Here is a 25,116-nt window from a genome sequence, read left to right on the forward strand (position 1 = left end):
AATACACCACATTAACAAATTGAAAAATAAAAGCCATATGATTATCTCAATAGATGCAGAGAAAGCCTTTCACAAAATTCAACATTCATTTATGATAAAAACTCTCCAGAAAGCAGGAATAGAAGGAACATACCTCAACATAATAAAAGCTATATATGACAAACCCATAGCAAACATTATCCTCAATGGTAAAAAGTTGAAAGCATTTCCCCTAAAGTCAGGAACAAGACAAGGTTGCCCACTTTCACCACTACTATTCAACATAGTTCTGGAAGTTTTGGCCACAGCAATCAGAGCAGAAAAAGAAATAAAAGGAATCCAAATTGGAAAAAAAAGAAGTAAAACTCTCACTGTTTGCAGATGACATGATCCTCTACATAGAAAACCCTAAAGACTCCACCAGAAAATTATTAGAGCTAATCAATGAATATACAAAGTTGCAGGATATAAAATCAACACACAGAAATCCCTTGCATTCCTGTACACTAATAATGAGAAAATAGAAAGAGAAATTCAGGAAACAATTCCATTCACCATTGCAACGAAAAGAATAAAATACTTCAGAATATACCTACCTAAAGAAACTAAAGACCTATATATAGAAAACTATAAGACACTGGTGAAAGAAATCAAAGAGGACACTAATAGATGGAGAAATATACCATGTTCATGGATCAGAACAATCAATAGAGTGAAAATGAGTATACTACCCAAAGAAATCTACAGATTCAAAGCAATCCCTATCAAGCTACCAGCGGTATTTTTCACAGAGCTAGAACAAATAATTTCACAATTTGTATGGAAATACAAAAAACCTCGAATAGCCAAAGCAATCCTGAGAAAGAAGAATGGAACTGGAGGAATCAACCTGCCTGATTTCAGGCTCTACTACAAAGCCACAGTCATCAAGACAGTATGGTACTGGCACAAAGACAGAAATATAGATCAATGGAACAAAATAGAAAGCCCAGAGATAAATCCACACACCTATGGACACCTTATCTTCGACAAAGGAGGCAAGAATATACAATGGATTAAAGACAATCTCTTTAACAAGTGGTGCTGGGAACACTGGTCAACCACTTGTAAAAGAATGAAATTAGAACACTTTCTAACACCACACACAAAAATAAACTCAAAATGGATTAAAGATCTAAACGTAAGACCAGAAACTATAAAACTCCTAGAGGAGAACATAGGCAAAACACTCTCTGACATAAATCACAGCAGGATCCTCTATGACCCACCTCCCAGAATTCTGGAAATAAAAGCAAAATAAACAAATGAGATCTAATTAAAATTAAAAGTTTCTGCACAACAAAGGAAACTATAAGCAAGGTGAAAAGACAGCCTTCTGAATGGGAGAAAATAATAGGAAATGAAGCAACTGACAAACAACTAATCTCAAAAATATACAAGCAACTCCTGCAGCTCAATTCCAGAAAAATAAATGACCCAATCAAAAAATGGGCCAAAGAACTAAATAGACATTTCTCCAAAGAAGACATACAGATGGCTAACAAATACATGAAAAGATGCTCAACATCACTCATTATCAGAGAAATGCAAACCAAAACCACAATGAGGTACCATTTCACACCAGTCAGAATGGCTGCAATCCAAAAGTCTACAAGCAATAAATGCTGGAGAGGTTGTCGAGAAAAGGGAACCCTCTTACACTGTTGGTGGGAATACAAACTACTACAGCCACTATGGAGAACAGTGTGGAGATTCCTTAAAAAACTGGAAATAGAACTGCCTTATGACCCAGCAATCCCACTGCTGGGCATACACACAGAGGAAACCAGAATTGAAAGAGACACGTGTACCCCAATGTTAATCGCAGCACTGTTTATAATAGCCAGGACGTGGAAGCAACCTAGATGTCCATCAGAATATGAATGGATAAGAAAGCTGTGGCAAATATACACAATGGAGTATCACTCAGACATTAAAAAGAATACATTTGAATCAGTTCTAATGAGATGGATGAAACTGGAGCCGATTATACACAGTGAAGTAAGCCAGAAAGAAGAACACCAATACAGTATACTAACACATATATATCGAATTTAGAAAGATGGTAATGATAACCCTGTATGTGAGACAGCAAAAGAGACACAGATGTATAGAACAGTCTTTTGGACTCTGTGGGAGAGGGAGAGGGTGGGATGATTTGGGAGAATGGCATTGAAACATGTATAATATCATGTAAGAAACAAATCACCACTCTAGGTTCGATGCAGGATACAGGATGCTTGGGGCTGGTGCACTGGGATGACCCAGAGAGATGTTATGGGAGGGGGGTTCGGGATTGGGAACACATGTATACCTGTGGCAGATTCATGTTGATGTATGGCAAAACCAATACAATATTGTAAGGTAAAATAAAGTAAAATTTAAAAAAATAATACTGGAGTGGGTAGCTATTCTTTTCTCCAGGAGATCTTCCCAACCCTGGGTTCTAACCCAGGTCTTCTGTACTACAGGTGGATTCTTTGCCATCTGCGTCACCAGGGAGGCCTTTTAAAGGAATGTTTACCCATTTCCCATTCCCCAACCCCACCCCCAGCATACCAGAGTTCTTGCAGTTCTTGGCAGTACTTGATATTGTCAGACTTTTAAATGTTGCCAATCAGGAAAGTACGTAGGTAATATTTAATTTTGGTTTAAATTTGCACTTCTCTTTGACTAAACGAGAGTAAGGGTGAATAACTTTCCATACTTTTAGAAGCCAATTGAATTTCATCTTATGTAAAGTGTTTGAATCCTGAGGGATTATATACTAGTATGACCTCTGAAGAACTGATGCTTTCAAACTGTGGTGCTGGAGAAGACTCTTGAGAGTCCCTTGGACTGCAGGAGATCAAACCAGTCAATCCTAAAGGAAATCAACATTGGAAGGACTGATGCTGAAGCTGAAGCTCCAATAGTTTGGCTACCTGATACGAATAGCTGACTCAATGGAAAAGACCCCGATGCTGGGAAAGATTGAAGGCAGGAAAAAAAGGGGGCAATAGAGGATGAGATGGTTGGATGGCATCACAGACTCAATGGACATGAGTTTGAGCAAACTCTGGGAGACAGTGAAGGACAGGAAAGCCTGATGTGCTGCAGTCCATAAGGACGCAAAGAGTAAGACACGACTGAGCATCTGAACAACAAAATACAATAGTGTATGCTAAGTTATTAAGGAAGAAACTGAAAATAATTTGCATGTCATGTAGGTTACTGATTAAAAAGGTGGAGAGAACTTTGAATTAATCAAATAGGTAGGAAACTACCATAGAAAATGAGATAATGTAAGAAAGCCTTTAACACAGTAAGTGGTAATAAATTATAAATTATTAATATTATTCAAAAGAGCCTATAAATGGGACTCCTGAAAATAAAAGAGATAAAATGCAGTGTCAAGCTCTTATAGTTTCTTATTTTTTATAAGGTGAAAAAAGTTCAGGAACTCTCTCTAATTTACCACCTGTTTTTGGTGTCAGGGATATAACATCTTGAGCTTAATTACTATGCTCTGACAATATATGAGAAACCAATCTCTTTTTTAAAATGTGATTTCCTTCCTTATTGTTAAATAGTGAGAAATTATATGGAGATTACCACAAAAAATTTCAAAAGTGCTGATGTGTGTAAGATACATTATAAAAGCCCTTTCTATCATAACATTTAACTTTCCAAAAAGAAATATGATTTTATTTGTTTTTTTTTCTTTTATCATTATTCAGACTTTCCTATCACAAAAAAAAATCAAAAGCTGGAGGAAATCTGAGACAGATGAAGAAAGCGTCTGTAAGGGCTTTTAATTCATGGCTAGAACTATTAGAACCAAAAATAAAATGTCTCTATTTACAAATAGAACAAATAGAATCTACAAATTTTTAAGTGCCAGTTGCTATTCTAGACACTAGGAAAGATATGTTAGAACATTCACAGTGAACAGAGAAACACATTCAAATCAAATTTTGGAAGAAGTAATGTAAGGTTGAATATTTTATTTTTCTAATGTAGATATTCTGTATAAATTGACCCATGGTTTTATTTTATTGACAGTATCAGTAAATTACAACACTGTAGAAATAGTCACTAGATCTAATTAAACAGTTTTCCCTCTAAATAGACTTACATTTCGTGAATCAACTGCTGCATACATGATATCCATCCATCCCTTAAATGTGGCCTGAAAAAAAAGTCACACCATTGAATTTTTTCCCCTTGCAAATTACAATTCTAGAAGAGACTAAATATCAGATTTATTAACCAATATTTATTCAAAAACAGGTATATAAAATAGTTTGAAATTAATATTTAAACTCTTTTGGCAAAGTTTTAAAACATATGCATTGAAAACTCTCCCTTCATGTTCTTTCATAACATCTTTCTATGTGACTTTAACATCTATACTTAAATCATGATAGATTATAACAATGTGCTATCATAAAAGCAATTATCAACAACCATTGACTCTTACGTATATATACAAGAATGTAACATGAAATAATTTCACGTATATAGTATTACCTTCAGACAAACTGAAAAATATGTTGCATTATTTGATCTTAAGGTTGTCTTTTCTGCTTATCTTTTCTAAATGATATTATCATCAACCACCAATCATGATGGTTTGCTCTTGAAATTGCCAAATATACTATTTTGAGGCAATTGTTCTATAAGAAGAAACTTCATAATCTAAAACTATTATACCTAACTGCAATTTACTCTAAAATTTTTGGTTGAAGAGACACAGTAATTCTGAAGACAAGTCACGCACATTTGTTTTTCAGTTTCTTAATGCCACAGGACCCTGCAGTATTCATCTAGCGTTGGGTATCGTGTTAGTGGATCAACTCAGGGAGTGTGTGAACATGACTTAGAGTGGTCAGATGAGAAGCTACATGGAGTTTTATGAAATTATAGCAGGCATAATAGACTTGCTAGGAAGGTTTTCATTTGCAAGAGAACAATCTCCCTATCTTAAAGCATTCAAGCAACAGGCAATAAGATGGAAATCAAGGTAGGAGTCCCTGTGAGGGGAATAGTTGGTTATGGTGTTTCTGAAAGTTGGGTGAGTGGAGACTTGCCAAGAGTTTAGATACTGTCTGGTATCTGAGAAGGACAGAAATCTACCACCCCTCTCCCTACCTTTCCAATCCCATCCTCGGGCCAATGCCTCTACTTTGCTCAGATTGGGGAAGACAGTGGCAAACTACATAGAAATTTCAGTAACAAAGACTTGTTTTGGAAACCTAAGGCATAGTCTGGGAGACTTTAAATTTTATACAGCCATCCAGTCTCCAACATGGTGCAGAAAGACAGTTCATCCATGATTAAGGAAGAATCTAGGCAGATGGGCTTAAGGAAATATGTATTGCAAACAGTGAGTAAGAATTTTATACTCATTTTAGTAACACATCACAGTGAATAACAAAGTGTTTACTTACTACTTGAAGCAGAGAAAGATACCCAAGTCCCACATTATCAAAGTTGACTTTCACATTCTTCCACCGGGCAGTTTGGTTGCTGTCTATGAGGGCCTTACATTCGCTGTAGTTGTTGACCACGCTGACATCAAACATTTCTCCAGTGGTGTAGTTAATACAGTGATAAAACTTGCCAGCAAAAAGATTCACTCCCATGATACTGAATATCAACCAAAAGATCAGGCAAACCAGAAGTACATTCATTATGGATGGAATGGCTCCTAAAAGAGCATTGACAACAACCTGGCACAGCAGTGAGATGGGACGAGAAGTGAAAAGAGAGTCAGATCTATAGGAGAACTAGAAATTTAGGTCATTGTACATGAAAACTCAACAGAGAAAATATAAAAATCATTTTAGTACTGAAAGCTTGATTCTCTTTTTAAAAAACTAAAATGGCTACTGTAAAACAGGTTTTTAAATTGGTAAACTGAAAAGAATTTAATAGCTAGCCATTCCTTTCTATGATACCACGCACACACATTTACAGAAGCACATATATCTCCACATATCATCCATTTCTGGTTGCGTTTGCAACATTCAAAGAAAATCCTAAGTAACTATTTTAAAATATCACAAAACAACACCTAAAAGTTCCTTTCTGAATAGTCAAACCTACCTGAACAGGGCATCATCGTTTCCTCAGTGCTGAGGGTATGTAGTCTCAGCTTTTATGCCTCAGGGGATGACAAATGGCAGTACAAATGCCTCCCAGTTCCTTTCTACCACCTTTCTAAATGAGTGAAAGATTTCCACAGCTGACCTACTTTTTAGCTAGCGCAGCCTTTGTTTGAGAGCAAAAATGCCAGGGTTGGACTTTAAAAGGCTCAGAAGACATCATATGGAGCAGGGAAGAAAAATGATGAGGAAAGATTTGGTGGTTTCAAATTACGGTGAGTGGGATTTTCTTCACATTTATAAACTGGAATGAACATAACTAATGTTGACTCACATCAGAAGTCTACACAACATGCTGGAAATTTCCCACAGAGTAAAAAAGTCTAGGTAGAGGCAATCTCATTGCTTCTAATTAGAAGCCATCATTCAGGCATTATGTTGTGTGAGTGCCTCCAACAGTGTCATTTATGGATGTCTGACAAATATTACTGGTTGATTGGTTACATGAATATGAATGTAGAAGACAAATTTAACCTGGATGTGTCCCGTCTAAGGTTCAAAACAGCAGTTTATACTGAAAGTGTTAGTCGTGTCCGACTCTTTGTGACTCCATGGACTGTGGCCCACCAGGCTCCTCTGTCCATGGAATTCTCCAGGCAAGAATACTGGAGTGGGATCTTCTGCAAGGGATCTTCCTGACCTAGGGATCAAACTTGGGTCTCCTGTATTGTAGGAAGGTTTTTTATCACCTCAGCCATCAGAGAAACCCTGTTTTCAATTATAATTCCAACAAATACTAAAGCATTTGGTCTTACCCTCATTCCTTCAAACCGGGATAAGGCTCTCAGTGGCCTCAGAGCTCTTAGTGTTCTGAGGGATTTGATGGCACCAAGTTCTGAGTATCCCAAAGCATTTGCAGTTAAGCTAACCAATGAGACCTATACAGAAAAAAGCAACACAATTTTCTTAATTATAGGCAAAAAAGCTTACACAACTCAGCCTTGCTGTTTGCAATAAACCAGTTCCAAAACTTAGTGAGTATCAAAATCACTTGTTGCAAACACGATGGCTGGTCAAGGTTCGGATGAGACCTGAGAATTTGCATTTCTTTAAGTTCCCACTTAAGCTTAATGATACTGGCCAGTGAACCACACTTTGAGAACCACTGCTATAAACTTAATGAAAAAGCAGCAGCAATATATGCTCTTTTTATCAAGATTCTTGACAAGAAAATTTAAAAGAATTAAATGTAAAGAAAGAAAAAGAATGACAGCAAAATGAAATTTTCATCTATAGATTTATAAAACTTTATCATTTCTCATGTTATTTAGCAGACCTGAAAGAGAAAAGAAAACCTAGTACACGTATGCAAGCAAAGTATGCAAGATACAGTTGACTCTGAATATAAACACACTCAGAAAGATCTAGATTTCTAAACAGTGGTTTAGTCTTGTGAATGTCAGTGTGAAGGCCTAAGATCATTAATTCGGGAAAACTGAAATCATTAAGTTTAAAAAGTTGAGATTTTAGTATAACTAATTAGAATTTGTCAGAACAATGTTTTCTTTAGTTATTTATACTGATGGCTAATGTAATGTTGATATAAGTTATAACATTACAGTGAAAAAGGAAAAGAATAACTGCCACAGGTGGCACAGAAGTGTCTGATTTCCTTTGAAAATACATAGAAAACCCATTAAAACTATACAAGTTAAAGACAAGATATTTTCTCCTAAAGTGCACCTGAATTTCAAAAGCAGGAAAATGAAAACAGATGTGTAATATAGCTTTTAAGAATATGATGTTAGTGCTATTACATTTTTTTAAGAGAAGTAAATGAGGCACATAAAAATATTTTCCAACACAACTTGACTTATTCAAACTAATTTTCTACATGTAATATGAAATAGAAAAACCATTAAATTTGGAAAAAAATGTATCGATAAAATTTTCTTAAGGAGTTTCTATATTTTTCCTAAAATCTAAATTTTTAGGCTTTGCAAATCTCTTCAAAGACAAAAAAAAGATAAAGTTACTGAATTATCATTTATTGTGAAGATTTTCTAGGTATAAAACATGAGGACTTGTAGTACTTTATCTTCTCTGAAGACAGAATGAAAAAGAGATAGCTATAAATTAAAGAATGAAAAATGAAAGTTAGACATAAGAAAAAAATTCTGAACAGGGGCAGTATTTATTAGCTAAAGAAGTAGTAAACATTCAGTTTTATGTGTCTTGTGTTGCTGAATATGAAAAGGAGATACATGTAGATCTTCTCTTCCTGGTCTTCTTTTTTTGGCCTCTAAATAGTAATTTTCTTCCATTCCATCACTGGCATCTGCAACAAATTTCTTGGGTGAGCTTTTCTTGTCACTTTCCATAGATACTCTTCAACAGAAGAGTATCTTTGAGAACTCTTCAAAAGCTTCTTTACTAAATTGCTAAATCATAGATCTATTAATAAATCTCTTTGAATGGCATCTCAGGTCCTTCAAGCTCTTCTCCAACTTACGTTTCTTATCAACCAATGACAAAGTATCAACCAATTCCCTCATCCTGTGGCACAGAGCTTATCCTATAGGACTACTTGGTGGTTGAACAAGCCCTGCTTGGCATGTAGCAGTGTCTTCAAGGCTTTGATGTCCTTGCTTCATCTGTACCAGCTGACATCCTTCAAATGCCAGTTCACACTGCACTGCCCTCATGAAGCCTGTGCTTCTTCCTCGGTGAAGCAGATGAAACTTCTAATACAGATGTCATCTTCTCATTGTATACATATCTATCCTCACTAGTTGCCTGTAAACTCCCATAGGCCCAGAAAATGGCATACGTATTTGTTTCTTCCATAGAAAATAGATGATTGATAAATACGCTTGACATAAATCAAGGCATTAATTAGCTTAATGTATTATCATAATAATTTTATTAAATCCAAGAAGGTAAACATCAGAATACACTAGGTAACATGAACAGCTGCTCACACATTTCTCTTAAGATTTTCTTTATATTTAGGTAGTATCGACTTAATGCCTTTATTTTTACATGGATATAGTAAACATAAGATATTTTATTAAAAATGTACAGTGTATCATAATCACAGGCAGAAAATAAAGTATCATCTATAATCTCATTATATGAATAAAAGAACTGGTATTGTCATAGTATGTTTCTCTTTTGCTTGTAGTGCTCAAACACATGTGATTTAAAGTATTATTGTCATTTTATTGCCAGTAAAATTTTGATATAATTCTGCATGTAGCTTTATATGTTAATATGAATAATAGGCTTGCTTTATGCAGATTCAGCAAAAGGAAAAGATATTTTAGTCTCTTAAATTAAAAAAAAGCTCTATTTCTTACATATTTTTTCTGTTTGGTGACTAGAAAGCTCCTACTAAATTAAATTGAATTTTTTTCACCTACAACTATAAAAACTAACTTTTTCCATGAAAGAGTCCATTTTTCTCTTTTTCTAGTATACATAACTTTTATATATCATTATATTTCTTTAATTACAGGAGTTATTATAATCAACAGAATATTATCTTAAAGTTCAGTACTTAAAGCACACATTTTTCTTTCCTAAAAATTTCAGTGTCTTTCTTCTTAATTAATCTGAGTATCATTCTATCCCTTCTCTCCAGGTTTCCTGGCCCTTGTTCCCTCTGGCTCTCCTAGTTTTCTCCTAGACAAAAGGCCTTAAACTTCTAGATAAAATTAACTATTAATTTAAAGGCATTTAAGAAATATATCTTCAAAATTAAATAAAATTTATTTTAAAAATTTTGTCTGGTTAAGATCTTCTTCAAAAATTTCCCTCAGAAGTAAGGGAATAAACTCATATTCATACTTTTTAAAGCCTCTTACTTTCTGGCACTGCATTTATTAATATATTATTTTCAACACCAATATAGTTTCATAAAACTCTTAAGTAATTGGCCCATAGCTAATCTGTTTCTACAATCATACAAATCAAGAAGTGTCTCTTGCTACTTGGACTTTCATATTCCTTTGTAATTACTAACCCACCTGTGGGACACACTTTGCAACAGGTTCTGAAGACGACAAAAATGCCAACATCAAAGACGCCCGTGAAGAATTTAAATACAGTTATCTGTGAGAGTGATAAAGCAAAACTTCTACATTTATATATTGCTTTGTGTAACAGGATTTTAAATATTAATTTAACTATTTTGTCTGTGAAACTCTGGCAAAAAATGTTTTGGGGCATTTTCTTATTGGGAAGATGGGATCCATCATTTATATTTGGGGTCTTGCAGTCGTACTGAGTACCTACTATGTGCCAGACACCAAGCGAGGACTAGAAGTTACCATTCACATGCCAGTGAAATGAAACAATAACAAGCAGAATACTCACATCGACAATCAGGAAATCTAGCCAGCACCAGGCATTGGTAAAATACACTTGAAAGCCATATGCAACCCACTTGAGAAGCATTTCCAGGATAAATATATAAGTGAAAACTTTGTCAGCATATTCTAACATGGTCTTAATGGTTTTTCGCTGTTCAATATATATATCTTCAAAGGCCTGTAAATGAAAAAACTCCACTGAATTTCATTGTCATAAACTGTCTCTAACTGGTATTTTATTAGAAAATATCATGCTTGCAAGCATCTTTTCAGGTGCCTAAAGCTGGAAGACTTCATGCTTCCCAGAGCTGCATTTTGCTCTATAGCTATCTATATGCAAGTGACTCTTAACTGGGCATTTCAGTCAACAAATTAATTCAAATAATCTTTAAATTTTGGTATCAGGATATCCCATCAGAGCTTAAAATTTTTGAGACACTGCCAGCTGCTTCTGTCTACAATAGGAGGCACAAAATAATCTGCGAGCATATATGCTTTGCTCAGTGCAGAGTTGCTTGACTGTAACCCTAAAACTGTAACCCTAAACCCAGTTAGTGATGAAAACGTAAGGCAAGGAGTCCCCTTAGCTTGGGGAAGGGGCAAGGACTAGTCTTTTGCTTTCTCTATCTCTCTAGCTCAGTCTGAGCATGAATATAGTTGTCGGGAACCTCCCTTTGCCACTATTCTGCAGAGCTCTTTGGAAAGGGCAAGGGAACTCATTTGCAGGAGTCCCTGAGTCTTCTGGAATGAAAAGAACAATTGTGTATTAATAATTCAATCCCTGTACAGGAAAAACTATCAGGACTTGGTGATCTGGATCAAGGAAAAAGGAGAAATTGGTTTTTATTTTTGTTGGTTTTTTGACCATTCTGTTGAGTGAAATCAGATATAAAATAAGTCTGTAATGATCTCACTTTGCTACTTGTGGGTAATTTAATTTATTTACCCTTCAATGTGGATGGCACTAGTGAATGGGCAGGAACACAGCAATGGAGCTTATGTTGCTGCTGCTGCTGTTGCTGCTAAGTCGCTTCAGTTGTGTCCGACTCTGTGCGACCCCATAGATGGCAGCCCACCAGGCTCCCCCGTCCCTGGGATTTTCCAGGCAAGAACACTGGAGTGGGTTGCCATTTCCTTCTCCAGTGCAGAAAAATGAAAAGTGAAAGTGAAGTCGCTCAGTCGTGTCCGACTCTTAGCGACCCCATGGACTGCAGCCCACCAGGCTCCTCTGTCCATGGGATTTTCCAGGCAAGAGTACTGGAGTAGGGTGCCATTGCCTTCTCCAGGAGCTTATGTTGAGCAGATTGATATTTAGCTGATAATCCCATACCCTGTCTACATATTGATTCTTAATAGGAACTGGTTCTGATGACTAAAAGTTAGAAGGGTCGTTCTTTAAATATTCACAGAAAAAATCATACTGATCTAAATTTGATTCAATCTCAGGCCTGCAGCAGAACAATAAAAGTTGCTACTTAGCCAGCCTCTCACACTGTGCTAAAAATATCATACGGTGTCTCTCATCTTCACAAACACCTTCTTGCGAAAACATGCAAAGGAGGTTGATTGAGGGGAAAGCTACAGGGTTTCAGGTAAAAGTAAAGGAGCAGATCATGTTACCTACCAGTGCCCCGCTGCTGACCAGAATCATGAAGACAATGAAGGTTTCGAACCAGTTATGCTCCACTATCTTATAGCAAGTTTTTCTTAAGTTCCACCAGAGTTTCCCTTTGCCTTCTTCTATGCTTATCTGACAACACTTAAACTTCCGCACACAGTCTAAAATATGTCAAAGCAAATGAAGAAAAAATATCACTCTTTGATTATGCATATTTGTGTGGGTGGGAGATTCACCTACTTGATACATTATAAATAAGTTTATTTTTTAAGCTGGCTTTCACTTGTAGACATAGAAATCATCTATACATTTTAAAATCATTCATCCAAAACCTATTTTTTAGTGCTTATGGGGCTAGTATAATGGTCTAATAGTATAGTACAATGTATTACATTATAAAACCTCAGTATAGAACAAGAGAAAGAAAGAAATCACCAAAGGTTAGTATTTCCATCCTATCCCTATCCTATAATTCCACTCATATTTGAACTTTATATGTGATTTCTAATTAGTTCACTTAATGATACAATGTAAACATTTCCCTTTTAGTCACAAGTAAATAGAATTTTGGAAAGTTTCACAATACTTCTCTAAATAAGATAACCAGAGATAAACAAGAATTGATATAAAGATCCTATTATTATTGAATATGTATGTTTCTGCACCTCCAGCCATTATCAGCAATAATGTAACAAACACTTTGTGGTCTACTAGATCAAAGGCTTCTCAACAAATATTTTTTGCGTACCTGTTTATTCAAGGAATTATACTGGACAATTATAATACTAGAATATGCAAAACACAGTGTCTCTCTAAAAACAGTGTGCATTTCAAGCAGGGATGATTTGTCCATAGATATCATCGTTATAGAAAGAAAAATCTTGTTAGAGTTTACCAGCAGGTTAACTCCTAATACTGAGCTGTACAGAAGTGGATTGGGGGTTAAACTTTGAAGGATGTGTTGCAATCAGGTCTAGTACATAGAGCTGAAAAGGAATGGAGAAGCAATGGCAGGGAAGTTTGGAAACTGTATGAAGCAGAAAATTGGGAATTACCACCAGAAAAGACAGCTACAGCCAATCTGAAAAGGACCTGAAAGATTCAGTTAGAGAACTTAGATTTTGTGTGCTATCTAATGGGGACAACACTGAAGGGTTTATTTCGGGGTTATAAAGATTTACCGGATAAGAATATTGATTCAGAATGATCTATGCCTGTACAAGGCATCAGATGGCTAGAAGACAAAAGATGGACAAGTAGTCAAGAGCCTAGAAGATTCAGCCAATGTAACATGAAAGAAGGTGAAAACAAGGGTAATGGTGGTGACAATGGTCAGGGCCAAAAGAGTCTCCTGAGTTGACAGGACCTGGCAGCACATGTATATGGGGATGCTGGGGTGTGAGAAAGAGAAGATTCCTGACCTAGAGGTTTAACTCTGACAGAGAGATCTTGTTCAATGAATAGAAAGATGGAAACCTCATTTTGAAGAAGCACAGTATTTTAATGCACAGATAATTATCAGATGCTACTTTATAATGTCAGCCAGATCACATACTTTGTTTCATGAAAATGTAATGAAATCCTCTTAAATATTATTAGTTTCTCAAGCAATAAATAAATAGCATATATTTCTTGTTTCTTTGAGGGTGATCTTTTTCACATTTCTGTCTCCCAAAGGATTAAGAAGAGTAACATGCCTTGAAAATATTAGTTGTAATGAACTAGATGGAACTGAAATTAGTTTTTTTTTTCTCCTAAAGAGGATATGAGATGAAAAAATACTGTTTAATATAAAAAGACCAATGTTAGTGGGAAGGAAAAATGCCGAATTTGGGACACTGGTTCACTTCTGAGAGGGAAGCAAAGGAACAAATAAGGAAAGGGTACAAAAGGGGTCAAATCTGTATCTGATTTATTCTTAAACAAAAAGCCTGAAGCAAATACAACAAAAATATTCAAACTGTTAAAGTTGGTTGGTGGTGCTGCTGCTGCTGCTAAGTTGCTTCAGTTGTGTCTGACTCTGTGCGACACCATAGACGGGAGCCCACCAGGCTCCCCAGTCCTTGGGATTCTCCAGGCAAAAACACTTGAGTGGGTTGCCATTTCCTTCTCCAATGCAGCAAAGTGAAAAGTGAAAGTGAAGTTGCTCAGTCGTGTTCGACCCTTAGCGACCCCACGGACCGCAGCCTACCAGCTGCCTCCATCCATGGGATTTTCCAGGCAAGAGTACTGGAGTGGGGTGCCATTGCCTTCTCATTGGTTGGTGGGTGTCTAAGTATTTTTTATTATTGTGTTCTATAATGCTATGGTTGGTTGTGCTTCATACTGAAATGTTTTTTAACTTCACAAAAAACAAATGTTGATATTACCATAAATATTATTATTAATATATTGTGACCCTAAAAATAAGCTAATTGTCTAGGAAAGAATAACAACTAATGCTACATAAATTATTTTTGTGGTATATCTAACCTCTTGAATGTTTTGTAAAGTCATAATTTTTTTCAAAATCAACTAACTTCACTGAAATATGTGCAGAATTTTGGAGGAAAGAGTGGAAAAAAGTGGCTTCCCTCATAACATGCTGAAAAAATATCTCTTCCTCTGAAATAATTTAAAAATTGACAATGAATACATAAATATTTGTTTTCTCTAATGCATTCAAGTCCAAAAGCAATAGGTGTGTGCAACCTACTCATCTGCAAAACTCTTAAATCTATTGACATCAATTTTGACACTTGCATAATCACATATTTTAAAAATTAGCTTAAAGTTCAAATTAAACAGCTTTAATGTTCTTAAATGAAATGAAAATGAAGGGAACACTTCTAGAATTAGTTGCAATTAAATAGCATTACTACGATCATTATTAAAATAAACTTTTGTTTAAGCATTTATTATATGATATTGAATTAGGGGCTAAGACATAGGGTGAATTATTAAATAGATATTAGCCAAAAAATGAGTTAAGGATGAAGTGATTCCTAGGGTTTTAGAGAAACAGTTCTGTACCTACAATAGAGATTTGTCATGGTCTGTGCTATTGCACTAATATTTTATGCCTCTTTGTTTGTAGTACACTCCCACATTGAATCTGGATTGGCACTTTTGCTTTGGTGAACAAAACTGAGAAAACCTGATGTAAGTGGAGGATTGACAAGTGCTTAGCATTTAGGCTTCCTCTCTCACTCCTTTGCTTTCACCATGAGAACAAGCCTGGGCCAGTGTGTGGATGGAGCTGAGTCAGGCAGTTGTCTCATCTAAGACCTCAGCCCTATGACTAATCCCAACCAGGATCACCAAAATCATCTTGCCAGCCATGGGCTTGTGAGCAAAGATACATTTTTTGTTATATGATAAGTTTTGAGTGGTTTGATACACATTATTGTTCCAGAGATAACTGATCCACACCTCAAATAACATAATTCTAGCTTTCTTCACAAAATCCTGTTAGTATTACTCCAGTGGCATGGTGCCCCATACTGTATCACTCAGTATATTTTGATATTTCATTATTGATTATCTAGTATCATTCAGAACTAATAATATATATTTGACCTTGACAGATACAGGTAATTGTTATTCATGGACAGTTCCTTTTTAATAATATAACCACATTTATTTAAGAATGTGTTCCAGTATCAAATGGCAAAGTGTTCATGGACAGTTTTAAATGTAAATTAATCAATTCATACCATTATAACCTGACAAAACAGCAAACAATAAATTACTCCTTCAACTTAAATTTTTTTCTTTTATTTTTTAAAGGTAGAGAGATATATGTATGATTGGTTTTCTTGCCTATCAAAGATTCAACAAGGCCACCAAAAAACCCAGATAGTTAGCAGCATTTCTTAGAGTAGAACGGGATTCACAAAAATAGAAAACTGGATCTGATGCCATAAATTAAATCTTCATTTTTCAAGAATCATTTATGATTTGACATAGAAAAAGCAACCAACAAACACATAAATGTACAGTTGCTGGATACCTATAGAGGATTAGAACGAACCAGGGAGGGAGGGAAGAGATGGCTAGATCAGAGAGGTCTAAGAGCGTACACGCTATGCTTCTCACCTTCCGTAAAACAGGCTTCAGGCTCCAGAGATTCTTCAGGCTCAGCTTCAGGTTGTTCCCCCTCAGCGGGAGCTCCTATATCAACTGTGCTGCCTTCAGAGGAACTAGTTGCATTTAGCTTCTGAAAATCAATTCCACAGAAAAGCTTTTAAAATAGTTTCTTTAATCTATAATATAAAAATTCCAAAGGTGTGCCCTTAAGTCTTCTGTATTCATTTCCTTGATCTGTAATTTAAGAATATCTTAGACATAATGCCAGTCCGCTTTGGTAGAGGTGGGGGGTCACAAGATTAGATACAGCACCACAGTATTTTTTTTCCTTTAAAAATGTGGTGCTAACAACTTAAATAATCTTTGATTAAGCTCCTGTATATAGAGAGATTCTGAAATACAATCATGCAGAGCTTACATAAGCTGCCAGAGTCGTATGGTAGGCTGTGATCCTGCTTTTCTGAAGCAGTTTAGTTGGTTTTATTCTAAAATTGTGACCCAACCAACAGAAGCTGCACAAGTGTATTTTCATGTCAAATGCAGAAAAGATTTGATCAAACGCACATAAATAGCAAAGTCTAAATTTATCCACTTTTCATTGACATGAAAACATATACCACTGGTTGTTATTAAACATATTCTCTAATTTTCTAATTCTGAAAAGAGCAGCACATTGTTAGCTTTATAGCAAGAGCTGATTGTTTGCATTCTCTTTGGCCAATGCACTCCTGTGTTTCATTGTGCATTTGGAAACTACTTGTTACTCTGGCACTCTTACCTCTCCAGTTAATAAAGGCAGAAATGAATCTTTGGTTGTTGTTTTGTTTTCCTTTAAGTTAAATCAAATACCACCGAAAGAAAAATATAATAGAAAGAGGTTGTTTTAAATCTTGAAATGCAACAAACTTTAGCCAAGTCAGGTCGTTCATGGGATCAGCATAAATGAAGGGATCCAGTCTTTAACCCGGTCTTAAAATGCTGCAGGAACGACACAGGACCAGGTATGAGTGCCACATGGAATCAAAGTAGTTTGGGCCACAGCATTCTCGGACCTGTTACAATGTTATTACTATTAGTGTATAACATTAGGAAATGGCTGAGCTGATAGGAGCTACTTTATAAAGGGGATGAGGTAAGCACATGGTATAATGCACATTGAAGTATGTTGAACCCATTCTAAAATAGATGTTGTATTCAGTACTAGAAACACTTTATTTATATTTGGGCTAAGGATTCTATGGACTTCCCTAAGAAGCTGGTTCCTTTATTTTCTGAAAATAATTTCTTTATATAAAATATTTCCTTGGCATAATGGTGCTGATAAAGTAAAAATATTTATACACACTATAGATATAACAGAAAATACTTTTGTGTGTAATTTAACAATACCACTGATAGAAGCATAAATATCATATGTCTCCTCCATTATAACTAGTTCAGGATTATTTTTAAATTCAACCAAACCATTTAAAATTAAGGATTACATACTAAAAGGCACTTGAAGTTTATTGATTTCTTTTCTAACTACCAATTATATCACAACACTGAACAGATACTCAATTATAATATCTTTGTTTTTATAATTTGAATATACAGTATTCTTAGATGAAATATTACATGACTTTTTCTAATTTCCTATCCTTTATAGCTAAATTATCCTATTAATCTTATTTACATGAAGATGTTGCAGTATTTGGGACCTGAAATATTGATCATATTATTTACTGGATATTGAAACATGACATAGATAATCAGAATAAGTGAAGCTTAGTTATATCTAATCTAACTATAAACAGCCCAAACAAGAAATGGAAAACACTAGGAAAAAGGATCACACTTTAATTATGGGTTGGTTAGGCATTAGGGGATGATTCTAGGTTTGCTGTACCCCACTTTGCCAGGATTCCCTAGAGAATTTCCTTGATGATCCATTCTCAGGGCGCTCCATACTGGTGAATGGCTGCATCAGAACTTTCAGCAGTGCCAGGTATATATAGCTCAGGTACTCTCTAAATATTCTTCAGAGAAGGTGGGAGGGAGGTTCAGGATAGTAGGAAAAAGGCATACCAGTGGCCGACTCATGTTGATATATGGCAAAAATCATCACAATATTGTAATTATTTTCCAATTAAAATTAATTTAAAAAATTAAAAATGAATGAATGAATGAGCTTCTTCATAACAGAAGGAAGGCTAGTCCTTGATAGTGACTAGCAGAAGTCACCAGACAACATTCCATGGAATCTTGGTTTAAAATATTCAAAAGTTTCAGATGATCTCTGTAACATCAACTACAATACCTTTCATTTAGTGTGGTGTCTTAGTACCGACACTGAATTAATAGATATCTTTCTAATTGAAGTCAGATATTTGTATAGTTAGAGGTCAGATTATTTTTTAAAGGTGCAACATAAAAGTTTTGTGTTTCTAGAATATATATCTCATCAGACTTAACTCTCCGAAGCAAAGATCATGCTTTGCCATCTCTGTATCCCTAGGAACTATCACTAATGTTTGTGCTTAATAGATGTTCATTGAATAAATGAATGAATGCCCAATTCAGGAACTCTTTTATTCTTCTACTAACTACTTCTAACACCTCCTATCTTTTACGTTCATATTCAAGGGAATACACCTAACATTCTCACATTAGTACAGAGAAACACAAATCTCTTCCAGATTCTAACTTGCGTAAGTAATGACCAATGACCTTTAGAACCAGAAGTGCTGTCTAAACATCAGGCTTCCAATTAATCAAACCTAAGATGAAACTATAAAATAAGCTATTAAAAAAATAAACTGTACTTTAATTCTAGAGTCAGGCAAACTAACACTAACTCGTTTTGACAATGTTTTTCCTCTTTCTACTCTATGTACATGGATCTACAATCCCAGCAGTGAATGGAGTCTCTCCCAAGGAAATCTTACCCTTCTCCATCTTCCTCCTCAAGTGGAATAGCATAGGAGCTACCTGTTACATGTATTACTTGAATACCTTTACTTGGTCTACAAATTAAAAAGCTAGGGTACACAGTAATCCTCAACATCAACCAATCCAGTGTCTAGTTAGAGAAAGAAATGTGGCTTTCATTATCTTGTCAAAAGGCATACTGAAGTTAGTAGCTGGATTCAAGGTCTTCTGTATCCCACTTTGTTAGGATTCCCTAGAAAAGTATTTGATGATTCATGAGTTAAGCCAATCTTTATCAAATTTAAAACATTTAGTAGATGTGATGTGTAAGTAAACATTGTCAGTTCAAGATAGTGCTTGGGATACTGTTGATTCCCGGGTGTCATGACCATGAACTTAGTATTAGTTTGTCATAGTCATATTCTTATATGTATTAATATAAAGCTAAATATACACTGGGACATTTCATTAAAAAGCTCACTTTAAATAACAATCTTGAGATGCAGGCAAAAAATTCTGATTTATAAAACCTTTCCTGACAACATCAATTCAATGAATTTCTTAAAATCACATGAGGCAAATATCATAATATTATAAAATGTGTTAACTAAAACAGTTAAAAGGCATAAAGAGTCTATAAAATCCAAATGAGTCAAATTAAGAATATAAAACTTTTCAGCTTCAGATAAGGTCATAATCATGATTAATTCTAACTACAGTACAAATTCACCAGACTGTCAAATGTACATCATTTATATGGAATTATTAGTACTTATGTACTTAAAAGAATAACTTTCAGATAAAGCTTCTCTATAAATTTTCCAATGTAGGCATCATTTATGGCAAAATGCCACATGAGTAAGAGAGCAAAAAATTAACCAGTTAGAAATAAAACCAATTCTTCTTTGCTTTGGTAAAATTTAGATGTTTAGGTTCCCTTATAATCTATGCTTATTTATTGGAAGACAAGTGAACTGAATGATACTGTTAGTACAGCCCTTCCCTACTCAAACCTTAAATATGGATATCCCCCAATGTCAGGATAGTCAAGAAATTAAACACACATAGAGAATTATTTGCTATGCCTGGCATTGGCAATCATTTATTTTCAGATGAAATATTAGCTGAACTTTTTTTATTTGAGTGAAAATTTCATATTACAGGGTTCTTACTACTGAAAGTCTGCCAGGTTCCTCAAAGTGCTGGGTCATCATAACCATAGGAGTTAAGCAGGGCAGAATTGTATTTTGCTTAATGATCTAATAAATAAATATCAAGATACAATATTTTATTTCTTATTTTTAAACACTACACTTCCAACTTTTACTTTCCACATCATTGACAAATTATTATCAGACATCTGCCAAACTCATAGTCCTTCTCTCAGATAGTAGAAGCATTTTTTAAAACATAACACAGAAAAGGGACAGAAAACATCATTTTCTATGAAGTTTTTCAAAGATACACTTTTTTTTATTATGAAGTTAAGATATTTTTAAGAAAATATAATCAATAAATAAAGTATATAATTTGGACAAAAGGTATGTGCTAATCCTAGTCAATAAAAGAAATTGGGATTTTTTTTTAAAGGGAGATAATTAAAATATAGATTAAATCAAGTATTCCACATCTATTTTGGTCACCAAGAATGACAATTCTTTGATCCATGTGGATCCTAGTTCTAGTCTGTACTTAAGGAATTCTACATTATTTTATGTGAAAAATCTTAATATCAAAGTAATGAAAGTGATGGTTATGGTTCCTATGGGATAGCCCAAAGTGACACATTAATAATAGAAAGGAATTATTATTCTTAGTAAGGAAAAGCAAATTCAAAACTGTTATTATCATCATATTACATTATTCAGATAATCACTTTTGTCTTTATAACAGACATGTTACAAAATTCTATAATCCATAAATAGCAAAGTTTTAAATCTTTCTTGGGATGGCAAAAATAACCCTTAAGTCCCAAAGACTCATGTTTGGTCAATTTTTTTTTGCTTACATTAAGGCTATTTAGAGCTTTTTAAAAATCTTTTAATCACTATCCCACTGGAAAACTTTCCCTTGAAGATTTATACATTCTCCAGGATAAAATTATAGATGGGTTTTACTGAAACCATTCTACCACTGCTTATCCAAACCTTCTCTACACAGCCTGCTCTCCTCTCCTATTCCTTGTACTAGAATTCAGCATACTGCCCTATCAGGGCTTCTCTGGTGGCCCAGTCGTAAAGAATCCGCCTGCCAATGCAGGAGACTAGGGTTCCATCCCTGGGTTGGGAAGATCCCCTGGAGAAGGAAATGGCAACACACTCCAGTATTCTTGCCTGGGAAATCCCATGGACAGAAGAGCCTGGTGGGCTACATTCCATGGGGTCACAAAAGAGTTGTACATGACTTAGCAACTAAACAACAATAATAACTCAGAGAATAAGAAAACTAATCTTACCTCTAAGAAACTAGGAAAAAGAAGCTTTATCTTAAGGAGTCAAATTTCATACTTTTCTGAAGAATTAATGCATAACAGGAAAAAACAATTCTTTCTAGTTACTGTGTATATGGGTATCTGTTTTATTTGGGGTCTTAATTTATAGGATTACTGATATTGGTCTCATTCCTCTAGCATATAGGGCATTATCTTTCATTAATGTAAAGTGCCAGTGACTTAATATTTTGTTCTGAAATATTTAAAAAATGCTCCCCCAAATCCATGATCGTTGCTCCACCCAAAGAGCCAAATGTGCTTATGTTAGGGTTGTTTTATGCTTTTAATGGCAGAAGGAGAGGAAGCTGCATCTAAATTACAAAGCATGTAATTAACATTCCTTGAAAGAAATTAAATTGGGTTGAGCAATTTGGTTGACATATTTTAGGAGAAAACTGTGATTTAAACATCAGGAAATGAAAGTTCTGCTAAATGGAGCCTATAGAATGGTGTTACACTCACTGCCTTAGCTGAATGACTAGTAGGTCCCTTTATTTAATAAATATGAAAGGAATAGAGTTCACATTGGTTTTCTTTCTCTATGAGTTTGTGTTGCATGATATATTTAAATAATATTCTTTAAGAGAAAGTTCCCCAGAAGTTCTAGATGAAATAAAAGAGAGACAAAAAAACCAATACAATGAAGAAAGTAGATATCAGATCTTTTTTCAGAGTGAATATACCATCTATAACATTTCTGTTTCTTTTTCTTCCTTCCTTCTTTCCTTCCTATCTTTCCTTTTTGGTGTACAAAAGAAATTCATTTCCTTTTCTTTTACTCTCAGGAGTTTTAGGGGTAAATATCAACTGATTCTCCAGGAGACTTGTATTCTAAAGGCAAAATACTCTTGGTCAAGTGCTAAATAGAGCAATACCATTTTCTCTGAAATGAAGCAGATAAAAATTGTACCAGTGTTGCTGGAAGCAAAAACATAACATTCCATTTGCATTATTATCACATTAAAACATCCCTTAGAAAGTGTGCACATGAATAAGGGATTGCTCTAACTTGCAGATTACCCTTCAGAAAAATTTAATATGACACTGAACAACAAATTACCAACAAAGTACACTCATAAGGGCTTCATTTACTTAAGAAAAGGGCAGAGGAGTGAAAGCATTCTGCAAGAGCTTTTCAAAGAGTACCTTATATTTCTCCTTTAGACCCTTAGCATGTTCAAAACTCTGTAATGTTAAATGGAATTAAATAATCTATAAACGCATGCACTTTTATTTTTCACTGAATGTAATTTCTATAAAAATCTATGTAAGAAAATTGGCAGCTACCTTAGTTTTAAAAAAGTTAGGGTTGCCAGACTTGCCTGACCATGCTTTATGACTCAGCATAAGAGCAGCTGTGCATGTTTTTATTTTACTGCCAATGGATGGGCAAGGAATGTAGCTGAGTAACATGCAGGCCAGTCAAAATTCATTTAGAAACTAATCATATTTATACATGTACAATTTGCTTAGGTAACCTGGGTAAAAGTGGTGGCAGGAGTCTCTGGCTGGTTAAAAAACACCAGAGCTGCATTCTTGATGGCTCCAGCTTGCTTTTACCCCTGTGAGAAGTAAGAACGGTAAGCAGTGAAGGTCACCATATTGCACTAGTAAATTTTACTTTGAAAAATAATCATTCAAGCATGGCTTAAATTATTAAAACTCTATAAAAGAAATCAAGCATTGGAAATCAAAAGTATGAAAGGAATGACATTACATACGGTCGAAGTAACTTGAGTTAAAGCATATAATTATCATATGAATTTAAAATGATATACTCTAGAGAATCTACAGAAAGCTGTCAAAGAATCACACAAATTTGGCAAAGGTAAAATAGAAGAGGATTTAGTTCAAACACCTCAATAACCTCTGTGTCCATTTGGTTAGTCTGCCTTATAAGAAGGGATTCATTATAGGCATTACAAAAATTAAAACATGCTCCATTTTTTCCTTTAATATTTCATATCAGTTAGAAAGAATATCATTTACTATGAATATCTTATTCCATTTGTTAATACTTCACATGTGATATTTAATACCACAATCCAACCCTACCAATTAAGAAAATGACCAGACAAAACTAACTTGAAGGCAGAACCCTAAAAAGATATCTCAGGTGGGAATACTTGTAATTTTTGGATACTTATTTCAGTTCTCTTTTGTTTCCTAGTATAGAGTTACCAAAATGCCAGAAGATTGTAACTTGAACATAGGCCCTTCCTAGACTATTGCTCTAATCCTTTATTTGTTTATGAGTTTATATTTAAGAAGTTTTACATAAAGCCATAATTGAAAATTTTACCAAATAATAAATTTTAAAACACAAGTAGCAATCTCTACACAAGTATTGAAAGGACTACACAGCTAAAACAACAAAATAATTCTACTTTCAACTGGCAGATCAGCTCTCTACCTCCAATTCTGAAGTAGTGACTTCACATGTGTTATTTTGGAATACCTAACTCAAATGGAAAACACATGAAAAAGTCTAATGTTTACAAGAGAAACTGAGAAGAGAGTTTTGATTTTTCCTACTATAAGCCCCACCTTACTAGATATTTCTCTAATGTGAAACACAATGGTTTGAGATGAGGCAAAATACATGCTCTTTTGGAGAAGTTTGAGGTTTTAAAATTTCTGAAAATTAAGAATAGTGAATGTCAAGTTATCCTTCCTCAAAAGATACTCAAACTTAGCCAAAGGTTTAAATGGACTGGTGACGTCAACATTTGATTCTTCACTATTAATTTTTAGTTAACATCATAAGTTAAACATGTGCTGTGCTGTGCCTAGTTGCTCAGGCATATCCAACTCTGCGACCCCATGGACGTAGCCCACCAGGCTCCTCTGTCCATGGGGATTCTTCAGGCAAGACTACTGGAGTGGGTTGCCATGCCCTCCTCCAGGGGATCTTCCCAACCAAGGGATTGAATCCAGGTCTCCCACACAGCAGGTGGATTCTTTATCTTCTGAACCACCAGGGAAGCCCAAGCATACTGGAGTGGGTAGCCTATCCCTTCTCCAGGGGATCTTCCCGACCCAGAAATTGAACTGGGGTCTCCTCCATTGCAGGTGGATTCTTTGCCAGCTGAGCTAAATTAAACATACATAAAAATAAAAATTGGCCTCCCTTACTCTAAGGAGATATTTACTATTAGGTAAAATGCTGACTTTAGTGTCTGGGCTTCCCTCATGGCTCAGATGGTAAAGAAGCTGCATGCAATGTAGGAGACCTGGGTTGCACCTCTGGGTAGGGAAGATCCCCTGGAGAAGGGAATGGCTACCCACTACAGGATTCTTGCCTAGATAATTTCAGGGACAGAGGAGCCTGGCAGGCAAGTCCATGGGGTTGCAAAGAGTCAGACACTGAGTGACTAACCCTTAGTTTCTAGAAATTTATAATACAAAAAATTAGGCCCCACCATTTCAGCATAGCCCAGCCAAACACACTTATCCAAATTTAATTAACTAGATATTAAGATATTATTCAGCTTATTAGTGTACATTTGAGTTCAACTAATTACAGCAATTATTTGCTCTGGGCTATAA

General features: G+C 35.1%; 1 protein-coding gene across 4 annotated transcripts in view; it reads right to left on the minus strand.

Annotated features, from left to right (window-relative positions):
* LOC138075333 (sodium channel protein type 2 subunit alpha) overlaps nt 1-25,116 on the minus strand; it is an 85,731-nt gene that overhangs the window by 9,806 nt on the left and 50,809 nt on the right. For 2 of the 4 annotated variants that reach the window (XM_068967022.1, XM_068967023.1), the window contains exons 17-22: nt 16,176-16,296; nt 12,105-12,259; nt 10,485-10,658; nt 6,923-7,045; nt 5,451-5,732; nt 4,132-4,189 (exon numbers count right to left, since the gene is read on the minus strand). In XM_068967022.1, coding sequence (XP_068823123.1) covers nt 4,132-4,189; nt 5,451-5,732; nt 6,923-7,045; nt 10,485-10,658; nt 12,105-12,259; nt 16,176-16,296 — 913 coding nt within the window. The remainder of the gene's footprint in view (nt 1-4,131; nt 4,190-5,450; nt 5,733-6,922; nt 7,046-10,484; nt 10,659-12,104; nt 12,260-16,175; nt 16,297-25,116) is intronic. The other 2 variants (XM_068967020.1, XM_068967021.1) reach the window with 1 other exon arrangement.

The sequence above is a fragment of the Capricornis sumatraensis genome, chromosome 3 (genome assembly GCF_032405125.1).
Source record: "Capricornis sumatraensis isolate serow.1 chromosome 3, serow.2, whole genome shotgun sequence".
Classification (NCBI taxonomy): domain Eukaryota; kingdom Metazoa; phylum Chordata; class Mammalia; order Artiodactyla; family Bovidae; genus Capricornis; species Capricornis sumatraensis.